We start from the raw sequence: 16,081 nt of genomic DNA on the forward strand, positions 1-16,081 counted from the left end.
CTTATTACCACATGCCAAATTTTGTCAGCTTTTTGTTTACATTCTTCAACATCAAATTAGATTTCACTTCCAGTTTCATCAATATTTGTCCTTTGTGTACAAATAGTATGGTTGTTATGGATGCATTGAAATCTAGTTTATCGTTAGCATGTTTGGCAATTCTTTTACTGGCAATAATTATCTTTATTGCAGTCAATTTCATTATAAAGAGGAGGCTCAAGGATGGAAATACCCAAGTTTGTGAACAGCCAATCTTACGTCGTTTGAAAGGAGCATATGTCAATGTTTTGCTACTCAGTTATTCCAATATCTCAGTTTTTTGTTTACGAAATATTCATTGTGTAGAGGTTGCTGGCGAATCATATCTTTGCATTCAAGCCTCCATCAAATGTTATACTGATTGGCAATATCTTATCATGGTTGTGATTGGTTTATGGGTGGTCCCTTTCCCGTTGGTTTTGTACACTGGCTGCCGCGCCCTTCGATCATATCGTATCTCGCCCAACGAGTTTCTTTTCATTCTTACTTTACCGCCCCTATCACTTTATTTCATGGTCATCCGCCCTCTGGCGTTCACCCAGTACCATTTCGTTTTCGACCAAGTCACTCTCGTAGAAAAAGATCAAATATTGGGTGTGTTAAACGGACCTTTCAAATTGAATTTGAAAAACCAAGAGTCTCATCTCATCTGGGAACCTGTTTTGATTTTACGCCGTTTGTTATTGATCGCCATGACAACATTTATTTCGTCACCGATCGTCAAATTGTATCCAGTGGGTTTGCTTTTCTTTAGTTTTGCTGTTCACGATTTTGTGCAAAAACCGTTTAACAACCAAAAACTAAACTTCTTCCAAAATGTATCAATGCTCCTATTGTGTCTTTTGACGCTTTTCAACATGTTTTGGGCAGTAACCAGCAATGGCGATTTGCTTCAAGACAAACTTTATTACAACCTTGGTGAAATATAGTCTACACAAAAGACAGATCCAGGCTTTTAGGCCTTACTCTTGGTCTATAGGCACTGCTATAGGCGGCCACTAGTGACCCCCACCGGGAATCGCTTATTAATAGGTTTAAACATAAAAGACAGCATTCACAAAAGATGTTTACCAATAAAGATTTTAAATAAAAGAATGTTTAAAACACAGCTGATTGGCTTAGGTTTCGAAACTCTCTATTGTTTCATTAAAACCTCAGTGCGCATGCGATTTATCTGGAGAATTTCAATATTCAAAACAAGAGCAGTGCTCATAGCCCAAAGAGTAGGAGTTTTACGCTCGAAACGAAGGAAGATATGACGTAGCCTAGGTGAAATATTGCTGGCTTGTGAAGCTTTCATTTTGTGTTCCCCTTTTGTTTGTATGATAATTTATTTGACATATAAGGCTTTATATTATGCTTTTCAATGTTTTGTAAATAAGTGAGAATATTTTGAATAATAAGATCTAAGTTTTGAAATCTGACAGTTGCACTTTTTTTATATAAGAACAATTATATAAAGACAATGAGGCTGAAAATTTCCAAAAAATAAGAACAATTCAAGAACAATGCTGAGTCTGAAATTACTCAATGTCATGGGTTAAGGGGTCAAAGTAGTAAAAATTGGGTCAAAAGACTAAAATACATCAATTACACCCTGTTACACCCTATAAATAAGAACAGGATAAGAACAATTTTAGGCTCAAAGTGCCAAAAAAATGAGAACAGCCAAGCCTCAGAAAAATTCTACTGGTTTTTATAAAAAAAAGTGTATTTCTAACGCTTGACAAAATTAATCAAGGTGCTGTACAAATATTTCTCCTCTTTTTATGAAGACTTTGACTTTGGAACAAGACAGTCTTCTGCAGCAAGACAGGTCATATAAAAGCTAGAATGTTTAAAGTAAACACTAATTATACCAAACATTATATTAAGAAATTGCATGTAAATAGCCCTTAAAAACTTGACGTTCTTATTCCTAATTTTCTCTGTAACGAGAAAGTAGAATCAAACAACAAACAACAAGTGATACTTTTATGGACCTACCTGGTTATCAAACTTATCAAAGAACATTGAAACAATGAAACACATAAGACATAACTGGTCAAAATACAAAAAAATAAAGAAAAATGAATATCTATTGGGAGAAACTATCAACACAATTGAAAAATACTTTTGAAAAAGAAATAAAAAAAGCTATTAAACGCTTTTCTTTATAAAAACAGAAAGTTTACAGAAAGCTCAAACCATCGCACTCTACCGTGACATTTTCTCCTTTTAGAAATAATAATAATAATAAAAATAATAATTTGGCTAAGAACATCGATCTATGCTTATAAATAGTGATTCTTATAGATAAAGATTCGGTTTCAGCCAAAAAAATAATAAGTGTTTTTAGAAAACTCAAACCATTGCGCTCTAAGGTGACATTTTCTTTGTTTAGAAAAAATATTAATGAAATAATAATTTGGCTAAGAACATTGATATATGCTTATAAATAGTGATTCTTATAGATAAAGATTCGTTTTTCAGCCAAAAAAATAATAAGTGTTTTTAGAAAACTCAATCCCTCCACCGTGACATTTCCATCTTAATAACAAAACTAATAAAAATAATAATAATATGGCTAAAAACATTGAGCTATGCTTATTAATATTGATTCTTATAGATAAACATGCGTTTTTTGAGCCAACAAAATTTTTTTGCAAAAATCTGCTTGAGCCATCTTTTACCTATGATGGTACCCTACTTTCATGCAAAAAATCAGAAAAAATTAATGATCCAATTTCCCACAAAGTCCAAAAAACCCGTTTTTTAGCCGTTTTTTGGCCCAAATTTACCCCCAAAAAACACCATTTTGCACCTTTGTACCAAAAATCAAAAGATTCCTATGATTCAATCCTGAGAAAAGTTGGTAGCAGACGAACGGACGAACGGACGGACGAACGAACACAGGTTAATTTATAGGACCTCCACCCCACCGGGGTAGGTCCAAAAAGTATAGACCTACCTAAATAACATAATTTGACCATTCCTTTGAGATTCCCGAAGGCTACAACGTCTTCTTTACAATCCAGCACGCAGTACGTGTAATACGAGGAATCTTCATGTAAAACCACCCAGCTTTTTTCTTTGTTATGATCGAAGGAAAGTAGAAACCTGAAATAAATGAAGAGAAACCGATTGTTCAATAGAGGAGCCCCCTCCGCCAGCGGACTTTCAATTCACGCAATCACGCAACTTTTTTTTCAAAATTCACGCACGCAATTCTTTTCGTAATTCACACAATTTCTATTGAGGCAAAGCTTTCAAATTCACGCCATTTACGCACCAGGGGAAAGGGGGCCTAATTGCATTTAAAGTTTTTGCTCGATTCTGCAACCATTTTGATATGATTTGATATGCTGTATGTTGAAACTTCGAAGTAGATGTGTTCTGAAAGTCATACGTGTGTTTAAATAAAAGTCGCGGAGTAGACTCGTGGAGAATTTTCAGCTTTTTGAAATTAAACAAAATATTGTAAACAATTTTGGAGAGTTCCTTTTTAAATATTTCCTATTATATAGGAAATATTTGTTAAAACGGTAAAATTTCTTCTCCTTCTCCTTCTCCAAGTCTAACGCTCGGTTTTGGTCAATTTCGTGAGTTTGTACATGAGTCTCTTTTTAAATCAAGCTCCGGTGGTAAAAACAGTAGGATGTTCTTTTTTTGAGGCGGAAGACGTCATTTCTCCGAGAAACGTCTGTGGTAAATATCCGTACGGCGCTCTATTTTCCTTGTCGATCGGGCAACGTCGGCCGTTTGAGAAGCGTATTGCTTTGTTTCTAACTGTCAAAACAAAGATGGCAGAAAATAGACAACAACTTTTTGCTCTTTCGTTACTTTTCTTTGCTTTGGTTTATATGCTTTGATGAGTTGAAATGGATCATGATTTTTGTACGATTGTCACAAGGAATGGTCGATAGTGAACTTTTCTTAATATTCCTTTCTGGATTTGATGTTTCGTTTACATTCTGTTGGTTTGGAATGAGATAATACAATCTCTTGTCTTGTTGGTCTTTGGAAAAACAGGACATTTTATCAACTTTCACAACGAACTAACTTCAATTTTGTTTGTATATTTGCATAAATCGTTCGAAGGCAATTGACTGTGAATAAATCTGACCATGTTATACCTGAAAAATTACATATATAGGTACTTGCAATATGAAAAAAGTTTGCACCCAAATGCAATGCCGACAATGCAACAATGGAAATGGTTGATGAACTGATTTTAGCTAAAAATTTTTAACATGGAGCAAAATTGACTGGTTAATGATTGAATTTCCCTTGGTTTATTATCTACAACAATGAATTAACTGCTGGGTGTACGATAATGGAGTCATAGTTATGTTACTGTACATATATTTATCTTATCGTTTAGATCAATACATTCGTTATACTAAATAGAAATTAACTGAATGATACTTTTATCCATGTATTGATCCTTATCACTGCATCATGACTGTTTTGAATTGCCCAATCCCTGGTTGTGGGTTTGCCACTGATGATGTCGATGTAGTTGGGGCTGCAGCAATCTTGAACGCTCACACATACACACACATGGTAGTACCGCAACCAGCAGCTCCTCCCGTAAGAGGCCCGAAACTTGACCGTCCAAAGCTACAGCTCAACTGCACCAATGAAGACTGGAACGCTTTTCAACGTCGTTGGGAGACTTACCGTACAGGATCTGGAATTCGGGATGATATCGCCGCAGGGCAGTTATTAGAATGTACAACTGAACAGTTGGGAAACATATTGCTCCGTGCGGAACCTGCTTTCACTACCAAACCTGTAGCCGAGGCTTTACAAGTGTTGAAATCCGTTGCTGTGGTACCAGTTGCACTTGGAGTCCTTCGCTCGGAACTAAGTGTTATGCGACAAGACCCTGATGAGCCAGTTCAAACATTTGCGGCTAGAGTGCAAGGAAAAGCTGAAGTGTTTGAATTTACTGTTAACTTTAACGTTAATTGTGGAAATTGTAATAACGATGTGACAGGTGAAGTGTATTATACTGATGAGATGATTCGAGACGTCCTGCTTAACGGCATTGCTGATAGTGATATTCGTCGTGAGGCGTTAAGCTCTGAGGACATTCAGGTGAAATCAATTGCTCAAGTCATTGCATTTATCGAGAGCAGAGAGATTGCACGTAATGCTAATTCAAATTCACCTTCCTTATCTGCATTGTCATCTTACCGTCGTTCAAACCGTCAATCCTTTGGACGTAGCCAATCCCCATCTCATGCAGATCGTTCAAAGACTGCCAAGTGCCCAGATTGTGGTAATACTTTCAACGTTTACACCAAAAAGTCCAGAGGGTGGAACCGAAATCCCCACAAGAAATGTGAGTCGTGCTGGAAGAAATCAAGAGCCAGTGATCATGCTGAGACCAGTGCTATAGCCTCCGACAGTGACCCAGTTGGTCAAATATCAACCGTTCGATCGATTCCGCTTGGTCATCATATCTTCAACAAGGGAGAGTGGAGACGCTCCGACATCAAGGAACACCCTCGCATTCAACTTGAACTTTCATCAAAAAACGCTTCTACATCAGTTACTGCGGTGGCAGACTCTGGTGCACAATCAAATCTTTGGTCGCTTAGCCAATTCTTGAATGCTGGCTTTACGAAAGCTGACTTGTCACCAGTTTCCTTGTCGTTGAGTGCTGCCAACAAGTCACCAATTAAAATCGAGGGAGCCTTCTTTGCAAAGTTGACAGGAAGATCTCCCAATGGGAAAAAGGTTTCGTGTCAATCGATGATTTATGTTAGCAAGGATGTCAAGTCTTTGTACCTTTCTTATGACACTATGTTAGATTTGGGAATTCTCAATAGACATTTTCCACAAATTGGTATGTTCCAAGATAAAGAGCAAAGCTCAACCCAGAACATTGACACTTCTGTGAGTTCTGGTATGATTTGCGGCGCCACCAAAGATGACGGTGGCATTTGTGATTGTCCTAAACGCACACCAGTTCCTGATAAGCCAGACGAGTTTCCCTTTCTGTGCACACCTGAGAACAATAGCAAAATGAAAGCTTGGCTCTTAGATCGTTACAAGAGCTCAACTTTCAACAGGTGCCCGCATCAGCTTCTTCCTTCAATGACAGGACCGCCAGTTGAGATTCATATCAAGGACGATGTCAAACCGATCGCATGTCACAAGGCTACTCCGATACCCCTGCACTGGCAAAAGACTGTTGAATCTGATTTGCATCGTGACGAAGCTTTGGGCGTAATTGAACGTGTTCCCATCGGAGAACCTGTCGATTGGTGTCACCGAATGGTCGTTACTCGAAAACCGGATGGTAACCCAAGACGCACTGTCGACCTCTCGCCACTAAACAAGTTCTGCAAACGTGAAACCCACAATTCAGAAGCCCCATTCCACGTTGCTCGACGGGTACCCAGAAACACTTGGAAGACCGTGACAGATGCCTGGAACGGCTTCCACAGCGTACCCCTCCGTGAAGCCGACCGCCCTCTCACCACCTTCATCACACCCTTTGGTCGGTGGCGCTACAAACGTCTCCCACAGGGATTCCTCTCCTCCGGTGACGGTTACAATCGAAGGTTGGACGCTATCCTCGCTGAATTCGAAAGGAGAGAAAGAGTTGTTGATGATACCTTGTTCCATGACGAAAGCCTTGAGGAGCACTGGAAAAGAACAATCGATATCCTCTCTCTTCTAGGAGAGGCCGGTGTTGTCTTAAACCCTGAAAAGTTCCAATTTGCCAAGAGAGCAGTTGACTTCGCTGGTTTCCGTATTTCAGAGGACCGCATAGAGCCCCTCCCAAAGTATTTTGATTCGATTAAAAACTTTCCGACTCCGACCTCGACAACCGATGTGAGAAGCTGGTTTGGTCTCGTTAATCAAGTGGCAAATTACGCTCAACTAAGAAAGCATCTGTGAAGCCCTTTCGACGGTTTTTTGTCTCCCAGATTTCAGTTTCGGTGGACCCCAGAACTTGACGCTGCATTTGAACTTTCAAAACAATGCATTATTGACGATATTAAATCTGGAGTTGAAATTTTTGATCTTGATAAAACAACCTGTGTCAGAACTGATTGGTCGAAGAAAGGCATGGGCTACTTTCTCTTCCAGAAACATTGTGAGTGTGATGCTATCGTTCCGTCATGCTGCGAGGATGGCTGGCGCATAACTCTTGCCGGCTCCCGATTCCTTCAATCTTCCGAGGAGAACTATGCTGCTATTGAGGGGGAAGGACTAGCCATTGCTTGGAGTTTAGAACAGTCGAAGTATTTTACAATGGGGTGTAATGATTTAACCGTCGCCACAGATCATGAACCCTTGACTAAGATATTTTCCGACAAGACGATTCTCGATGAAATCACAAACACCAGATTGCTACGTCTTAAGCGTCGTACCCTGCCTTGGTATTTCCGTATTGTCCATCTACCAGGCAAAACTAATCTAGCTGCCAACGCCACATCGCGCAAACCCTCTGGAAACGCACATGATCAAGTCGAGGAAGACCGTGTTGAAGCATTCATTGCAGCTGCAATTCGTCGTGACACAGAGTCGGTTATATCCTTGACCTGGGACCGAATCGCCAACGCAACTTCACAGGATCCTGGGATGAGTGCCCTAGTAGACGCAATCTTGTGTGGTTTTCCAGAAGAAAGTCGCACAAACGAGACAGTAGCCTCCTACTGGAGATACCGGCATGGCTTATACCTAACTGACGGTGTAGTAGTTTTCGATGACCGTGCTGTTATCCCACCATCTCTTCGCCCTGCTACCCTTGCAGTTCTCCATTCAGCACATCAGGGAGTATCGACAATGGGTGCCCGTGCTAGAACAATCATCTTTTGGCCTGGTATCACGGAGGACATTGAACGTGTGCGACAATCCTGTCAAGACTGCAACAAAAACGCTCCGTCTAACCTGCCACTTCCAGCAATTGTCTCTAACCCACCATCAACTCCGTTCGAGATGATTCATGCCGATTACTTTGACTCTGCAGCCCAACACTACCTGGTCGTCGGTGAAAGACTGTCAGGATGGTCAGACGTATTCAAAGCTCCGCACGGCTCTCCTCAATCTGGATCAGAGGGCCTCATCGCATGCTTACGTAACTATTTTTCCCGATTTGGCGTGCCAACTGAAATCTCGAGTGACGGTGGTCCTGAATTCATATCCAATGCTACGGAGACCTTCTTGAAGAAATGGGGCGTCAACCATCGTATCTCCTCGGCCTACAATCCCCAGTCGAACGGACGCGCTGAGGTTGCTGTAAAATCTGCTAAACGTCTGCTACGATCAAACACTGGACCCGGTGGTAGCCTCGATACTGATCACTTCCTCCGCGCCATGATGCAACTTCGCAACACCCCTGATCGTGATTGTGAGTTATCTCCAGCCCAAATCGTATTCGGAAGACCTATCAGAGATGCATTTGCCTTCGCCAGTCGCCTGGACAAGTTTACCAACCCTAATATCCGACCTTTGTGGCGAGACGCATGGGCCAAGAAAGAAGAGGCACTTCGGGAACGCTTCCACCACTCCGCAGAGAAGAGGAACGAGCATGCACACGCACTACCGAATTTGACTCCTGGACACCGCTGCTATATTCAAAACCAAAGCGGTAACCATCCAAAACGTTGGGATCGATCAGGAACTGTTGTTGAGACACATGGCAATGACAGTTACTCTTTGAAGGTGGATGGTACCGGAAGAGTGACACGCCGTAACAGACGCCATCTACGGCAATTTCTTCCAGCATCTGCAGACATCACCAGTAAGAACTTCGTCCACTTGCAACCTTCGCAGCAACCTCGTCCAACAGCTCCACCGCTCGTCAATCAATCAGCTCCTACGCAGACAACCTCCCGTACAGTCACCATGGTGGTACCTCCTTCTCTACCAGACGCGTCAGAAATACCAACCCCTCCGGCCCCACTATTGGTCGAACCGCCGTCAACATCAACTCAGGTGATGACACCTCCGGCCACACTAGACGTCCCTTCCCGTCCCACTCGATTTAGACGACCCCCTCCCAGATATGAACCGGAATCAGGACATTGGAATTGATTTACTAGTTTGTTTTTTTTTCTTTACGATATTTTACTCATGAACCTTATAGAGGACATTTGATGTGCACATTCACAGACTGTTATTTACCTGATCCCGGACAGACAGTTGATTATGAGTTCAGTGACTTTTATTTACGCCATGAACTGGAGGGGGATGTACGATAATGGAGTCATAGTTATGTTACTGTACATATATTTATCTTATCGTTTAGATCAATGCATTCGTTATACTAAATAGAAATTAACTGAATGATACTTTTATCCACTGGGGTTAGTGACAGTTAGTGAAAACTCGTTGCGGTTATAAATTTCAAATTTTAAAGCTGATAACCGGATCCGGAACACCATGGCCCCAATATGAAGAATGTTATGTTATACTTCTTAAAAGGTTTATTGCATTGAATATGGATGTAAATAATTTGAAATCACCTCACATGTACAGTTAAAATTTTTCTTGAACCAGCTTGAACTTGGAGATTTTCTTCCCCGCATGCATTTTAAAACGTGGAAAACTTTAGTTGTGAATTTAGAGATCTTTTGCAACGTGTGTTTTAAACGTGGAAACTTTTGTCGTGAATTTGGAGATTTTCTTACCGTCAACTGCTCCAACTTGGGACTATCTGACAAAACATGGGACGGCGATTTGGTCACCATTTCACCGAACCTCCAAAGTCATTTGATTTGAGTTAATGAACGGTGTATTGAAAAAATGGCAAAACGATGGAGCGTTTGACATTACTCGCACAGCAAGTTACACGCGCGTTATTTGTTAATCCCATCGGGCGATAGGCAGTTAGGCAGCATGTGTTCTCTAATTCTCCAATCGTCGCTACATATCAGTGAAAGTTATCGTGACATGTTATGAAAGGAAGTATGATTGATAAACTTGGTGGAGTTATCAAATCAAATTTGTTGTCAAAGAGATTTAACAAGTTAGTGAAAATACAGACCAGATATCAAACAGTCCCATGTTTTGACCAATCGTCCCAAGTTAAAGCAGTTGACGGTATGCACATTTAAAACGTGGAAAACTTTTGTCGTGATTTTTACATTTTCTTCCACATGCATTTAAAAAATGAAGAAAACTCAAGTGATTTCCTGGCATGACAATTTATTTTATTTTCTGAAATTTTTTTGAAAATTTTGATTGTTTCCAAGTATGTGACATTTTTGGACCTACCCCGGTGGAGGTCCTATAAATTAACCTTTGTCCGTTCGTCTGTTCGTTCGTTATTAGCTTTCCTCATGATTGGTTCGTTAGTTTTTTCTGATTTTTTGCACAAAGATGCATAACTATAAACCCTCGAATGTGACGGAGCCCGATTTTCAAAAAAAAATTTTTTGGGCAAATTTGGGCCAAAAAACGGCTAAAAAACGGGTTTTTTGGACATTGTGAAAAATTAGGTCGTTAATTTTTTCTGATTTTTTGCATGAAAGTAGGGTACCATCGTAGGTAAAAGATGGCTTAAGCGAATTTTTGCAAAAAAATTTTAGTTGGCTCAAAAAACGCATGTTAATCTATAAGAATCACTATTAATAAGCATACATCAATGTTCTTAGTCAAATTACTCAATTCTTTTTTATGAGATAGATGTTTTTTTTGCTCATGAGGGCTTACTTTTAAAGAATATATGTGTTTAGACATGTTTTTATAGAAAAGCTGGCCAAATTTGATATTTTTTTATAAGCACACTATCAATTGCTTAGGTATTAGCTTTTCTCGAGATTGGCTCTTTTATTCTTTATGATTTTTTGCACAAAGATGCATAACTATACACCCTCGAATGTGACGGAGCTCGATTCTTGGAAAAAAAAAATTGGGGTAAATTTCAGCTAAAAAGAGATGTTTTTTTGCTCTCGAAGTCTTGAATATGAAAGAATATTTCAAGAGCATGAAATTTTGGTTTCTAAACGTGTTTTTTTATAAGAAACAAACGACTAATTTTAATAGATCGTCACTATTTGTGTTCTGAATGATTGTTTAATGGTCACGCTTATGTAGATATCAATTATATATGTGTTAAATGCATAACCAGGTAGGTCCATAAAAGTATCACTTGTTTGCTCTTGCAGCATGCTTTCGGAAATCACAAAATGGCTTATGTTAGGGGAATTTTTTCCTATCGACATTCTTTCAGATTATGAAATGTTTCCCAGTATATAAAAATGAGATTTTTTTTTTTGCATTCTGTCGGAAAATATGAAATTGTTTCCCTGTTTTGAAAGATTTTTACTTTTTAGCACGTACATTATTTCAAAAAACTCCAAAAGTTACTCTAAATTTTTATATTTTTTTACAATATTTTATATATATACTAGTATATGAAAGTATAATGCAAAATATTTCATCTCATTATTTTGAAAATATATAAAATTTTCTTTGGTTTTCTTACTGCGTGAAATATTCTCCTTTTTGTCATTCTTTCATTTTAAATATTTGCCCTTTTTGGCTATATGATATTTCTGGAAATCAGCGCTTAAAATAATAATTATATAATCAGGTCTTTTGATGTGTTCAACAACACTCTACTTGGCTCTACTCTACTTTGAACCTACATCATCTTATGAATAAATAAATACTGGCAATAACATAAATGGAATTTTGAAATTCTTAGGGACTTGTGTTGCTTGATGTTATCTGAGATGTAAAGCACTTTGAAATCTTTTGAGGATATCAATTATTATTTTAACATTTGTAAAGGAAATATTTATCCGCATCTTTGCGGCTCTTGTTTTCACTTCAAATCCTAGTGGTGGTGGGGGTAAATGAGCTTAGGCTCATTTTGAATTAAGGTTAGTGAAATATTCTTAAAAAATATATAAAATAGCTGGAAATGGACAAGCTTCTTGGATGAACCCAAACAGTATTTTATATATGACAACCCTTTACATGACACAAATATTGTATCCAAGCCTTTCCGTTCAAGCTCCAAGCTTTATAAAAGTGATAATAAACGCCAGAGAGCTGCATCTTAGAGCATAGAAAATTTATAATAGCAGCTATTTCACAGTCGAAATGAATCGTAAGTAATCAAGCATCTCCATTAGCAGCTTCCCATTGGCTGGACGCAAAAGAATCCAAAATTTTAGACCAATAAAAAGTCGTTATCAAAGCGCTGTGGTTTTGAATGCTCATGATTCTTTTGCATATAGCCTTACCCATTATTTGTAAAGACCAGTAGACGTGTTGGTGTGATGAACTTAACAATGCGTGGAAAATCATCTTCTTTGTCACCTTTATTCCTTCTCAATTCTTGAGATAGCATACATTCTTTGGTTTTAATCGCTGAATATCGAAATAATATTAAGATAAATGCATATGAAGCCATACTAATTCTGTCGTATGATTTACGATCAGCTGCTATTGTGTTGGGCTACGTAAGAGGTCAGTCTAAGAAAACTAAAAAAATTATAGTGAACATAAAGAAGAGATCCTGTCTACATAAAATAGATCAAGGTTCGTCTAGGGGAAAAACCTTAGTTTTACCAGACATTTATTTCGAGATTTTTCTTTTTTTATGGGAAAGTGGCGCTTAGTCGATCATCTTACGTTGAGCAGCACTATCTAAAGGCCATTTCCTGATTCCGCCATCACCTCCACCAGTGTAAATGGAGCCCTGATCAATCTCCATACTCCAAATACTCTTTCCTAGAAAGAAAGAAAGAGAGAGATGATATGGTAGAAGACCAACTAGCAATGCAAACTAGTTTTAAGAGCTATGAAAACTGTTATCTCTCAAAAAGTAGATTTTCACGTCAAAGTAAGCTTTTTCAAGTCAAGCATGCACATAATTTATTTTTCAATTTACACGTCAAACACGCATAAACGCAAACCACTTTAGGTATACACATTAAACAAGTCACTAACCTTTATGTCCTTTGTGTTTCTTCAAGATAGCCACATTGCTTCGATCCCAAACAATGCAAGTCGCGTCTTCACCAATACTCACTATGTTGCCATTAGCAACAAACATGGCATCCCAGACACGTGCTGTATGACCGTACAGAACCTGAAGACATTCCGTGGTTTCAGTGTCCCAGATACGAATGCTGCGGTCGTCTGATACCGAAAGAATTTCTTGTGATCTCGGATGGAAACGTATTGAAAAGATCACACCCTATGAGTCAAGATGTAAATTTTAAGGTATTTTAAGGTCACAGTGAGTTTGTGATATCAGGACTCTAGAAGAAGCGTTAGTCTTCAGATGACATTTTCAAACGAAAAAGATCAGGAAATAATGGATATTCAAAAATACTACAGTAAGAATTGCTGGAGGTCGAAAAAGAAGACAACAAAAGCATGCATTGTGAGTCATTTTAAAACCGGCTTTGAACGTTACAAACTTCTACTTTCAAAGATCGTTATAGGAGCTTCTAAAGGATTTCAATAAAGACAGATTTGCGCCTCGAAGGAGATGTTGCAAGGCCGATTAATAAATTATAACTAGAATGATTTCTCCATAACTCAAACCTCCATAACTCGAATGTGTTCTTAACTCGAACAAGTTTTCTAGTACCTTCGGTTAACAATGCCAATGTCTTAAAAACCTTGCCCCACAAACTCAACAAACTTGTTCCACGTACGAGTCATGGAAACATAAAAGAACATTTTAATTCATACCTCGTGGCCACAGAATCTCTTCATATCTTGAACAAATACATGATTCTTCACATCAACATCCGTCTTCCATAGTAATATTTGATTGAAGACTGTGCCAGCAGCAACCAGAATCTCATTTTCAGTTCTCTGCAAACGAGCTGAATATCTTTTCAAGAATATTGGTAAATTATATCGTCAAGGTTAATATTGCTGATTGTTAGTAGAGAAAAAGTGAGCAAAAAAATGAGGAACAGAGGGTAACGCTTTGACTCTAGACAGCCAACTTTTTGCCAACTTTAATTATCAATTAGTAAATGTAGGGTGAAAGGTAAGTCTTAGAAGTAAAATTCTAAGACCATCAATAAACTGGGAAGACATCTATTTCTTAGAGTTGGTGTAATATCAAAGCAGTGGAATAAAATATATTTCCCAGTGGAACTGAGTGGAATAAAATAAATTTACTCAGACTACAAAATTTCGACATATTAAAACATTGAAAAAGATACAGAATGCATTGTTCCTGGCAACTGGAGACAGGGAGAGTTTCATCAAGCTCTGAGTCCCAAACGAACGTCGTGTTATGAATGGAGATCAACAAAAATTTGCTACCTTCCAAATGAATACCATCCCAAACCCACACTTTGAATTCTTTTTCTTTGGATACAAAATGAACACTGCTGTGAAAAGAAATTACTAACTCTGTTAAATAATAGCTTATACAAACCTTGTGAAAAATGGAGAGTATAATATTCTTGCGTTATTAGGTTTTTTAAAAGTGCAAATTTCAGGACAAAATCTAAAAAAAACTGTTTTCTAGGAAAAGAAGCTGTCATTGATACTTTGTTAAATGACCACAAATGTACCATTATTACTGTATCAAAATCAATAGATACAATGTTTAAATTCATCCAATATTGTACTTGTATTATAATCTACCATGTTTCCTTTGAAGTTTGGTCAATTTTGATTCTTCTGATGCTTTTACCACCAATCACCAAAAACTCTCCTGGAGTTATTTCTAAAACGGTGAATTTGTGTGTTAAAAAACAGTATGATACAATTTAGTGCGAAATATTTCAAAATTGATTTATCAACTATACTTAAGTGTATCAAACTGGACAGAGGGGTCTAAGCAACAATTTAAATACACAAGAAGCTTTTAAATTTTCATAGAAAATGGGTGTAAATGGTGCTGCAGGCAAAATTTTCATTGCTGTTATCAGCAAAAGGCAATCTGAACTTACCACAAAATTTATGAACAGAGTTTCTTTGAAATATATTTTTTGTTACGAGGAGATTGTGATCTTCAACATTGTACAACAGGAGTTTGCTTTTCTGACCTACGTAGGGAAGAAGGGTTGAATTGAGAAATAATATACACATTGGCTTTTTTGGTGCCAGTCACACAGAGTAACACAGAGGACCAAAAACAACAAACGTTCAAGTAACTAAATTTAGCTGAGCATGGAATGATCTCTAAGTGTTCTAATTAATTAAAACTAAATATTTCCTAAAAATTGTCTTCTTCCTTATAATATTACGTATATATTTAAAGAAGACTTCAAACAGCGTGTTTCTGAGTATTTCTAAAATCTGGAAATCAGATCAGACTTTATATTCATTTGATCTGATCAAGTTTTCAGCAAGCATTTTACTTGCAAACGGCACGTACCAGTCAGTAAAAGGTTGTTGAAGCATTTCAAAGCGGTGATAGGACATTGTAATACAGAACTCATTCCTATATGATGGGTAGAAAAAAAAGAAAAAGTATTAAAAAATTCTGTTAATAGCTAACAGTTATTTTTGTGATTCTTGGGTTTTAGCAAAATAGAAAATTTGTTAAAAATTCACTCATAGCGTCAGCCCCCAAGCTAGTTGGAGGGGTTACACCCTCCAAAAAGCCTCCAAAAGATTGGGGGGACCTAATGTACTTGGGGGAGCTGAAATCTCATCATTTAACGTGGGGGCTGAATACTACATTTTAATGGTTGGCTTCAATTACTCAAATTAAAGCTCATGAAGCTGAAAAATGAACAAAATGTTTTATCTTAGCCTTTGAACTGCAGCACAATTTACATTGAATAACCCGTTTTTGGTGGAACAAATTTATAAAAGGGTTGAGGGTTGAGGGTCGAAAGCCCTGTGGGCTACCAAAATGTCATGAATTTCTGGGCATACTTAAAACTCAGGGGGGACCAAATTTTTGCCTGGGACCTAAACCCAGACTGACGCTATGTTCACTGTTCTCTAGTAAATTCCAATACTCAGTTCTTTTACATCTTACTGTTTATTTTTTTGAATTAGCAGCAGCCTTGATTTCGTCAATTAGATCTGAAAGTGTCTTTTTAACGTCCGGAATATCTGTATAGTTTTGCTGAATGAACATTCCAATACCAGTCCC

The 16,081-nt window shown here is 38.0% G+C and overlaps 1 protein-coding gene across 1 annotated transcript in view; it reads right to left on the bottom strand.

The window, feature by feature from the left end:
• Positions 1-16,052, bottom strand: part of LOC136812182 (tRNA (34-2'-O)-methyltransferase regulator WDR6-like) — a 48,210-nt gene extending 32,158 nt beyond the window's left edge. The window contains exons 1-10 of the mRNA XM_067068664.1: positions 15,965-16,052; positions 15,353-15,418; positions 14,925-15,020; positions 14,617-14,698; positions 14,187-14,357; positions 13,702-13,846; positions 12,949-13,198; positions 12,631-12,729; positions 12,240-12,366; positions 2,990-3,138 (exon numbers count right to left, since the gene is read on the bottom strand). Coding sequence (XP_066924765.1) covers positions 2,990-3,138; positions 12,240-12,366; positions 12,631-12,729; positions 12,949-13,198; positions 13,702-13,846; positions 14,187-14,357; positions 14,617-14,698; positions 14,925-15,020; positions 15,353-15,416 — 1,183 coding nt within the window. The 5' untranslated portion in view covers positions 15,417-15,418; positions 15,965-16,052. The remainder of the gene's footprint in view (positions 1-2,989; positions 3,139-12,239; positions 12,367-12,630; positions 12,730-12,948; positions 13,199-13,701; positions 13,847-14,186; positions 14,358-14,616; positions 14,699-14,924; positions 15,021-15,352; positions 15,419-15,964) is intronic.
• Between the last annotated feature and the right edge of the window lie 29 nt (positions 16,053-16,081).

The sequence above is a fragment of the Clytia hemisphaerica genome, unplaced genomic scaffold (genome assembly GCF_902728285.1).
Source record: "Clytia hemisphaerica strain Z4C2 unplaced genomic scaffold, Clytia hemisphaerica genome assembly, whole genome shotgun sequence".
Classification (NCBI taxonomy): Eukaryota; Metazoa; Cnidaria; class Hydrozoa; order Leptothecata; family Clytiidae; genus Clytia; species Clytia hemisphaerica.